At 34.4% G+C, this 10461-nt stretch overlaps 1 protein-coding gene and 1 long non-coding RNA gene across 2 annotated transcripts in view; one reads left to right on the top strand and one right to left on the bottom strand.

The window, feature by feature from the left end:
- The window catches only part of LOC128921869 (uncharacterized), a 103723-nt gene that overhangs the window by 68506 nt on the left and 24756 nt on the right, over nt 1-10461 (top strand). The window contains exon 3 of the long non-coding RNA XR_008471183.1: nt 1434-1463. This is a non-coding gene — a long non-coding RNA (uncharacterized LOC128921869). The remainder of the gene's footprint in view (nt 1-1433; nt 1464-10461) is intronic.
- Nucleotides 7463-10249, bottom strand: LOC105210608 (uncharacterized). The gene is made up of 4 exons (XM_011181673.3): nt 10086-10249; nt 8251-8364; nt 7929-8177; nt 7463-7863 (listed from the first exon to the last, which is right to left on the bottom strand). The coding sequence occupies exons 1-4, from the start codon at nt 10141-10143 to the stop codon at nt 7643-7645; spliced, it is 642 nt and encodes a 213-aa protein (XP_011179975.1). The 5' UTR covers nt 10144-10249; the 3' UTR covers nt 7463-7642.

The following is a 10461-nucleotide window of genomic DNA, read 5'->3' as shown; positions in this document are numbered from 1 at the left end:
TCTTTGATATGCTGAATTGGTTAAATGAAATATATGATTGTAAAGTGGTTTTCAATAGAGACGCTACCAAATTAGACCGATAGGGACAGCAAACGACGTCATATTTTCCTGCTCTTTTGACATTGCTCTTCAGTAAGGTTTGCAATTTTATCATGGAAAGACATACGATCCACGATTATTAAAATGTATTACCGAAATTCGGAGTCAGTGGCCTCATCCTGTCGGATCAACAATTGAGCATCTAGTGGAAAAATTTGAATCCAAAGAAGTGCCGAGTATATTGCTGCCGCTAGCACACCAATTGAGACCCAAATCAGTCTCCCACACAACGTTCTTAAGCGTTGGACATCGCAGTGACGTCGTTGTGGCGAATTTTGCGAAACGATCTTGGCCTACATCCTTACAAGATCAAATTGACGCAAGGACTGAAGCCGCTTGACCACCAGACTCGCCGTATGTTCGTGAATCGGACTGAGCAAAACTTGAAAATAATACGCAATATCATCGAAAAATCATTTTAGCGATGAGGATAATTTCTGGCTGAATGGCTTCGCCAATATGCAAAGTATGTGTTATTAGTCAGGCAGCAATCCACACGTACTCCATGAGTCACCATATCATCCCTGAAAAAAAATACGGTTTGGTGCGGTTTATAGGCCGCCGACTTCTTCCGTGATGATCTAGACCGGCACTTTACTGTGAATGGGAATCGCTATCGTTCAATGATAACCGAATTGGATGATATGGACTTGGACAACACACAAACAAATTAAATATCATTGTTTTTAACCTCTGAAACCCACCTAAACTCGTTAAACAATCGGCCGAAAAAGCTCATATTTCTATGTAATCCTTGATTATTTTGACACCACCGCTTGATGTTTCCCAGTAATGTAGCGCTCCACCTCATGAAGATTTGGTCCCACAAAGCCTCGTTCTACTGATAGTATACTCTTGGTTTCTTTATGTTATTGCTGGTTTAGATCAACTTCAATATTTCCAACTACATTATCTCTTATATTCACTTAGATATAGTGCATCAAGTCTATTGGTAAACCAGTTAAACCTGGACCTCCGTATTTTGTCTATTTCGTTACCAACTGGAGCTTGTGAAAGTGTTTTAAGGATTAATTCTTATAATTTCAATTTAAACTTACGTAATCGTTTATAGTGTGTGTGAAGAATACGGATCAGCAACCTTACGCGCTCTACCACTCGAAGATTGCTTAAAGTTCGAGTTCGAATGGATCGTGTGGATTTATTGTTAATAAATTATATGGTTAATATGTCTCTTTGAACTTCTACAACTTCCGTCTTAGTAATTGAATATTTGGTGCTACACCTCTACATTGCTACTTTGTAAAATATTATAAAAATTAAACTTATATGATATATTTTCAACATGTACTTATTAATCCTTTTTTTCATTGCAGCTTAAATAAACATCATTTTACGCGCATCAGGTGAGTGATACTTTTTTACATATTATTTAATTAAGCTAACATTGAAAGAGCAACAACTGATATTTTAGTGAAATAGTATTTGTATACATATATCGCGTACTCACTGTACATTATGCCGCAGCGCCTGTGCCGTGAGCACATTTATTCTCTCACAAACTTCTTATTATGCTCTCAAATGCCACTCCGCCCACTAGCTGTTTTGAAATTGAAATGAACCAAAAATGTATTTCTTGTTACGCTGCCATTCGTCACACAGCCCCGATCTTCTTACCGAGTTTGCTACTTAATAGCTCATTGTTAAGGTGCACATGGCCCTTTCATGCTGCTACTGCAATTGCAAACAATTGAAAAATATTGTATTTAGATTATGGCACTGTGTTGCTATAAAATCAAATTACTCCATAGTTTAGGTACTAAATTCAAATCTAATTGCTGCAATTGAAATGCCATTTGTATGAACCGATCGCTTCTGCGAGCGGTAAGCAAAACAGAAGCCAATGTACGTTGAAAAAGTATTAGAAAGTGCTCTGCGCACTCTGCCACTGCTCGCAGCTTCTGGCTTTTTTTCTGGCTATAATTTCTGATTGTGCTCGTTAAACACATTATTCGCCGTGGCTTGCCGTGGAAACAAATGGCCAATTCACTTCACTGCGGGCGGCTTTGATTATAAAATGGTGTACGAGTGGTGGTGGTGGTTACCTGTGCGACCAACAACACCGTGCGAGCCAAGCGATCGCCACAAAGCAATGGCGTAGCAAACTGTGGATGCTTAGCGTAATTCAATTACTTTGTTGTTGTATTATTGTTTTTGGATTTTGTTTCTCTTTACCTTGCTTTAGTTGAGTGGTCGTTCATTTTGTTGTGCGGTGCGTTGCTTTGTATTTGTTTTTGTGTTTGTTATTTTGTTTGATGCCAAAATTTAATGCAAGCAGCAGCATTGTTGTTATTGCTATATACTAGTTGTTATTCTTATTCCCGAGATTTGTATATATATATATATATATATATTTGGCGTAGGAACCGCTTTAAGCGATTATAGCCGATACTTGTAGAGATTTGTATACTCGTTACAAAATAAGTTTCCAACATTTACTCTGGCATAAGTTAGTGTTTCTGGCAGAAGAAGGAAGCAAAAACAAAGTAGAAACAGCAGCAAAGCGGTGATCTGGTTTCTATCATTGACAAATTAAAGCAAGTATGTGATTTTCTTATATATGCACATACTTCTGTTTGGGACTGTTCTTTGTTTTTACTTGTGGTTCTGGTGTTTGTACCAGACCCTGATATGCTTGCTTTTGTGTGTGTGTGCGTGATTTACTTGCGCATAGCAATACAAATTAAATTAACAAATAAAACTACTACTTATTCACATTCTCGAAATTTAGGAAATTACAGTTATATAAATTCTTATAGCAATGTATGTACATATGTAAATACCTGCCTATTTGTTGTGTGCGTTTCCTTTTATACGTCATTACGTCTGCTACTGAATTATACACAGGTTTATTATTGTTATTTGGCATACTCGATTATTCCTCTCCTCCCACCTTTTTCTTGTTAACTGCAATTTGTTAAATACTCAATGTATTTGCTTGTTTTTAATCGTGTAGCATCATTTAGTTTTATATTTATTATTAGCCAAGTTTTAATTGCATATTTCAACTGTCAATATGCAGTCATAAATTGTTTCTTATTCTTTCTTATTAGCATATTCATTGGGATATTTGCAAATATTCGTATGAATGTACTATTTTAGTATCGTATTTTCGTTTTAAACTATGACTATGAAATTCTTCTGGAAATTTAATGCAATAATATCATGCATACCACACATGAAAGTTGTAAATTTATTTATTTTATTTAAATGACTAATCATTATTTTGAAAACATCTCCATTATTACACAAATATTTGGTTTAGAAAAAAAATTCTTTAGTTTTACAATGTATGGCTTCAGTGTTTTAAATCTCGTAACAAGAGCCCTACAAAAGTTTTTTTTTTAAATAAAAGAAAACGGTTTGGAATATCAAATTCTTTATTCCTGTGAAAATACATTCGATGCCATTATATAATATATAGAACTCGATTTCTTTTGCATGGCCACCACGGGCACGCTTTTAGTTCGTGAGATAACACGTTCAACAAACTTGGTTTTCTATAAATCACTGTGTGGCTTATGAAGGCATCCTGTTGGAACCACATATTGTCTAAGTCCATATCATACAAGTAGAGCCAAAAACATTCGGTTATTATTGAGCGGTAGCGCTCCCCATCCACACTAACGTGCCGGGCTTGATCATCATTTTCAAGATGTTGCCCAGCCCAATTCACGAACATATACTGATGATCAAGCGGCTTCAGTTCTAGCGTAAATTTGATATTGTAAGGCCAAGATCTTTTCGCGAAATTCGCCACAACGACGTCACAGAGATGCCCCAGGCTTGAGAACAACGTGTGAGAGGCTGATTTGTGTCTTCCTCAATTGATGCGCTAGCAACAGCAATATTCTCGACACTACGGACACTTCTTTGTCTCACTGACACGGAAACATTTTGTACTGTGCCTTGGGATTCATATTTTCCATTAGACGCTCAATTTTTGATCTTACATGACTATTCTGACGAACATAAATTGGACGTAGCGTTCTTAAAGTTGAGGCCACTGACTCCGAATTTCGGTAGTAAATTTTAATATGTTCACTAACGACAATATCAGTGAGCGAATCGATCCAGGTCACACAGATCGATAATGACTCGCCAGAAGCTGCTGGATCTTGTTTGGGAGGTTTTTATGCATACAGTCCGAATGTGGCAGCAGGTGATTACTGCCTGTTCCTTTCTACGGCGAATGATTTTGATAGTAAAAAATTTGTCTAAAAGGAAGCTTGTGAAAACCAACTAACTCGATTTTTTGCCAATATATGTATGTATGTATTTATCTGAAATACTGAATATGAAAGTTAATTTACTTTTCTTACCAAAACAACTCTCTAAACTTGCGAAAACGGCCATTTATGCGAGATATTTGTAAAATTTGTGATTTAGAAAATTATTAATCTTTTTGCCAAACAAAATAGGCGTGATTGTTTTATATTTCCAAAATTTGAATAATAACAAGAAGGAAGGGCTAAGTTCGTGTGTAACCGAAATTTTTTACTTATTTAGGACTTTATGTTTGATATCTGGGGCCTTAGTTAGTCCGGATTTAGATGGGCTATGCCATCTTAAAATATAATATTTCTGCAATGATATCCGATATCTTCACTGATGCTTAACTTATATATTGTAAAGTGAACCAATCAGATAGACTTCACTATTGGGGTTATAAAGAGAGTAGGCGTGGTTGTGAACCGAAACTATGTATATCATGGGGATGGCAAAAAAATGTCACGGCTATTACTTATACCAATCTTGAGTCTTCAAGAGTCTATAAGGGATTGGGGCATCAGCAAATTTTATTCCATAAATAAAGACATAACATCAACTCTAAATAACTCTTTTGTTTGTTTGTCATTCAGTAGATATAGTTAGATTTTTTACTTGTTATCCAGGATATATTCTTTATCTGTGTCTAGCGAATTGGCCAAACAGCGGGTGACACTTGCCTCACAGAAACATTTGACATTGGACAGCCAGATCCGAAGCGTACGTCTTTATTTCTTCTTTTAAGCTTTCCTGAGGGCAATATATCGTTGGCATTAAAGTCAATATAACTCATTCTATTTATATTCAGGCGAATTTACATAAGTATCACAATTTCACAATTGAAATGATCCGTGGAAGCGTACGAAACTGTCTTAGCTTTTCGCAGCGTTGAAATGTATTTTTTATAATTGAGGCTTCAACAGCTACTAGCCAAGCAAGTCCTCTTTAAATTATTCCCTAATTAGTCTACGTCAACCCAAACCGCACTCCTTCAAGCTTTTGGGGCTCGGACATACATTAAAATTCATTTACTATGCAAAATATATTTTTATTTAAATTTATTTATTTTTCTATTGTGCTATCTCTGAAGTCTGAAAAAAAACAAAAATTCCACTTTTTCCTACAATTTGCAGCGGAAGCGTCTATAAATTCTGCAGCATTTTACTTACCATATGTGCCGCATTCACTTATGAGGCCATAACTTAGTAAATGCATACAATGTAAAATTATTTATTCTTACTTACATATTTTCAAAGCATTTCAATTGCTCACAATTATATTAGTACAATGCGGCCCCCTCCTCTTTTGGCGGCAGTGTAACAAATTATTGCGATTTTCGGAAATTTAAGTGCATTTAGTGCATAAATATTTTTCACAACTCGCATAAACTCCAATAAAAGTTCAATAAAGTGGCAGCAATGCAAAAGCGTTGACACATTTATGTAGCGCACATAAAGGCGCCCTTCCGGTACTTCTAATATACATATGTATATATGTATGTACATGTGTATGAATACGAGTGTGGCAGGCACTTATTAGGGTGATCGGGCATTTTTGTGAGCGAGTTGGGGGTTTTTATTTTTTATATATATTTTTTTTCTACACAATTATGATGGTTTTAATCATGTTTATGTTATTAGGTCTACAACTTTGCTTCCGCGGTTTTTTCGTAAATTTAAGGCTTTTTGTCACTTAGGAGCATTCGATGAGCCTCAGCCGCACTTTTCTTGGAACTAAAAAAGAAAAGCAAATTTCTCGCAAATGTCGAGAATTCGGCTCAAAAAGTGACATTTTCAGTTGAGAATAAGTTTGGGATGCAAACAGATGTCTACAAATATTTTGTTGGGTTAATGTTGACACAAATGTCCAAGATCGATATAAAAACAATTTAATCGACCAGTGCTTGACCCTAGGGACATCTATTGGAAAGCGGCGGAAGCAAAGTTGTAGACCTAATAATTTCATAAATTTAAGTAAAGATATCCCATTATCATTATGATAATATATATTTATATAATTTCGATTGTGCTCGGTAAAAAACATTATTCGCCGTGGCCTATTTATTTAAGTCAATATATCCCAGTTTCAAAAATTCAATAGACACATTTTACGAGATTTCTTATTCAATGAGTGATATTCAAAATGGGTGAGGACTTTGCACGAGACCTTTATAGTGATATTCAAACTAGATGAGGCTACCTAACTACTCGTAACTAAGATTTGTTGCCAATTAACTCCTTAGAAATAATGTTTTTAATATTCTTAATGACGCTATCGGTATAAATTCAAATTGCTCTTCGAAGGACCTTAAGTTATTGAACATATTTGCATAATATGATTGGTGTCTATCTAAAGATGTTTTCAAAAGTTTAGTTCGGAGTTTCATCAATTAGACGATTTTTTGTTCAACCCAAATATCTATAGAACGATTAATATTTATTTTAAGTTAAATCGAATCAGAGATAGGATAGTTTAAAATTTCGGGGAATACGAATTAGTGAATATCTAGAAAACAATAATCAGAGATAGGGGATAGTTTAAAATTTCGGGGAATACGAATTAGTGAATTTCTAGAAAACAATATTTCTGTGTTTATTTTTTTTTAATTTTGTCCAAAATTGGGATGTCAAAAATCTTAAAAAAATCAACCACCCTAATGTCATACAAAAATTTGTTCACTTATGGACTACTTATGCACATGATTCCCTATAAAATTACAAATGTTGATGGAGCTGTAAAACGCCAAGCATTTGTTTCCCAGCAAACTAAGGCAAAATGTAGGGAAGAGCCAACCAACCATTTGAGGCAACATTTTGCACGGCGAGATCGTTTTGATCACACTTCATAAAATTAAAAGTAATTTTCATATGCTTTGTGCCACAAACGTACATAAATGGCAGGCACATATGGGCTACATTTGAAGCGATATCATCATTTACATATACATACATAAATACATATATTCATACATATGTACATATGGGCTCCTTTTTATTTCGTAATTTCACAGCGAATTGCAATGCTGGAAATTGTGCTTCCTGTCGCGGCATACATTTTAAATAAAAATTTCATAAACTTTTCTTTTGTTGTTCGGCATTTATTACATTTCATAATTTTAGTATTTCAAAAAGAAAATGCATTGGAAAATAAAAATACAACATTTCCGCCAATAAAAGGCGCTGGAATTTTACTTGATAAAAAATATGAACTTAAAAAGAAAATTAAGTAGATTTAATAGTCTACATTCGTTTTGATATTAAGCCCAACGCAACATTGCCAAAGCGGCGCCGAGTACAACAATCGAAGAACTAACGAATGCGGCGCCATCGCGAGCAACCGGGATTTGGGTGCTATTGGCGGAAAGGAAGTTACAGCCAACACCTTCGCATGTGAAACAGTTCGCCTCATTCACGCAGAGCTTCCTAGCTTGAGCGGAGGACAGACAACCACGTTCGAAGGAATTCGTCTTGTTCTTGCCTAAAGATGGAATATATATTCGTTTTTTTTTTTGTAAAAAGCATTTAACAGAAATCATCACATACCATTATTTCTAATGTAGCATTTATCGCCCAATCTGTAAGTCGGGCATACCGTGGGTCTGGCATAGACATTAGCGGCACAATCACTAGTCGAATTACCCGAGCATTGTAGACACTGCGAGCGACTTATGGGGAAAACGCGACGATTGCAACCTTCGGCAAAGGAGCAAATTAAGCATTCCAACTCATTGTGACAACTAGCTGCCGTGGCGTTGTCCAACTCAGAAGCGCAGCCACGTATCGTATTGCCATCTAGTTGGTGTATAATATGAGATAAAGCATTAAAATAGGTTCGAAATTGAGAAAACTTTCAAAAAGTACTCACTGTATACTCTTGTATAGCAAACGGATGTATTCACACTGCAGCTTTTGGCTAGATAATTTTCGGGATCTGTTGCACATTTAGGATCAGTAGCAGAGTTACACTGCACGCAGGCATCTAAAAGATAAATTAATGATAAAAAACTGTTTAATTAAATTAATTAAAAAAATATTTATCTAATAAAGAAGCCTATGTTACAGTTAAACACATATTATTTTTAAGTCTTTTAACCCTCTAAAGAAACTTCAAGTCAGTTCTCACGTATACTGAACTTCGTTACGTAACTATTGGAGCTCAAAGCTCTTACTGCAATTGTTTGTCAATTTTATACCACTTTATCCGGAAATGACCTAATACTAATATAAACAAACATTTCGCACTATACTTTATATGTTTGATGAAGATAAGTACTGCTATCTTAGTTTACCGATTGTTGTACCACCTGCCTTTAAGCTTCTACTCGCACATATAATTTTGTATATACTCGTAGTATATATGTATAACAGAGTGTTTTTTAACTACCAGTGATTTTTCCATACAAATGATAAGAAAGTGTTTATGGTGTATATGTGGAGAATAGCTCTTCGCTTATAGGTGTGGCTAAGAAATCATTGATAGTTATCGTTATCGTCTATAGAGTAAGAACCATATATTGGTTTTCTTTCAATAGAATACATTGTCTGCAGTTCTTTCTGAATCCTCCCAAATACTCTAGAATACCAAATTTCTCTTAACATTTATTACAGAAAATAGTTTTATTTTTTTGTCTGTCCTATGTGAGCTTGCAGATTCTCTCTCTCCCTCTCTCTCTCCGGAAGAAATTAATATTTCAACCTAGTGCAGTGATTAATATTATCTATTACTGTGTATTAAAAGGTAAGGTTAGTCTAGAAATTAAAAAAAAATCGTGTTTTTTTCTTTGGGTCCTAAAAAATTATTCACAGAACTATTATATTAAAAGCATTTTTTTTGTGTGAAATTCACTGCAGTGCCGATGCGATCGAATGAATTTTTTAAATCAGATGTTACTCGGAGACCTTTGCACGCATCCAGGTACATATATGACACCATTTTTATTTTGTTTCATATCAGAAATTGTAACCCCACCCTTGTGGTCTTGACAGACTCAAGGAAGTCCGCCGACTGGCAGTTTAAAAAAGGGGATTTAAGGTCGCTCTGCTTCTACTCTGAAGGTCTCGAGTCCGATTTTTAAGCAAAACTTTTACCGAAATAGCTTGTTTTTCACTATTAAGTCTTTTAAATCCGGAAATCAAACAAAAGAAATACGTTAAATCCTACTAAGCTTAGTTCTTAAAATACAATTTATCTAATTGCACACTTAACACACTTAACTAATATGTTTGTGCGAATGTATGTACATATGGAGCAATGTATAGGTGAATTTTTATGTATTTTAATTACTGTAAATGAGTTTAGTATATACTAATATGGTATTGAACATTGAACACATAATTTCGATATAGAAATCACAGATAAGATTAGCTGAGCACACATTTAAAAATGTCAAGTTATGTCATTTCATTTACTTAGTTAGTCACTCTTTATATTTAAAACTAAACTAATTTAAAGACACTGAATTATTCATATTTGTAGACAATTGTTTTTAAATTTTCAAATTTAAAAAATCGGAATTATCCAAAATTTTATATCACTAATTTTTTCACTTCACTACCCTCTTTTTCTTTTATTGTATATAATTCCAAACTGTTAATTTATCATTTATATATATGCATATATACAGATATTATCATATATATGTTTGTATCATAACCTATATTTCATTTGCTTAATTGATTAATTAATTAACATTGATTTACCCCCATGCACATATGCCAAATAGGCCACAGCTGCAATCACCAACACGTAGTACTTCATACTTTTATAACTATCTTTGAACTTAGATTAATTTTTATAATAATTCGAAATCGTATTTCGCCAATTGCTTCCTAACTCGTTAAACTTAAATCGGTAACTGAATGCCAGCAATCGAAAATAGTTATCAGCACCTGCTAATATGTAACTGTACATGTCCACTTTATCAGTTCGGTGGATGTGATAAGAAGGTAGTAAAGATAAATAGAACTTACTCACTTCGTCTGTTGTGAATTTCTATGTAAAAAATACATTTTTGTTGTTGTGATATTTCGAAAAAGCTTGATAATTGTGTCACATACACATAGTATACATTTTAGA

This window comes from Zeugodacus cucurbitae, chromosome 5 (genome assembly GCF_028554725.1).
Source record: "Zeugodacus cucurbitae isolate PBARC_wt_2022May chromosome 5, idZeuCucr1.2, whole genome shotgun sequence".
In the NCBI taxonomy this organism is placed as follows: domain Eukaryota; kingdom Metazoa; phylum Arthropoda; class Insecta; order Diptera; family Tephritidae; genus Zeugodacus; species Zeugodacus cucurbitae.
The sequence above is the reverse complement of the archived record's forward strand: the minus strand, read 5'-3'. Positions and strand labels throughout refer to the sequence as shown.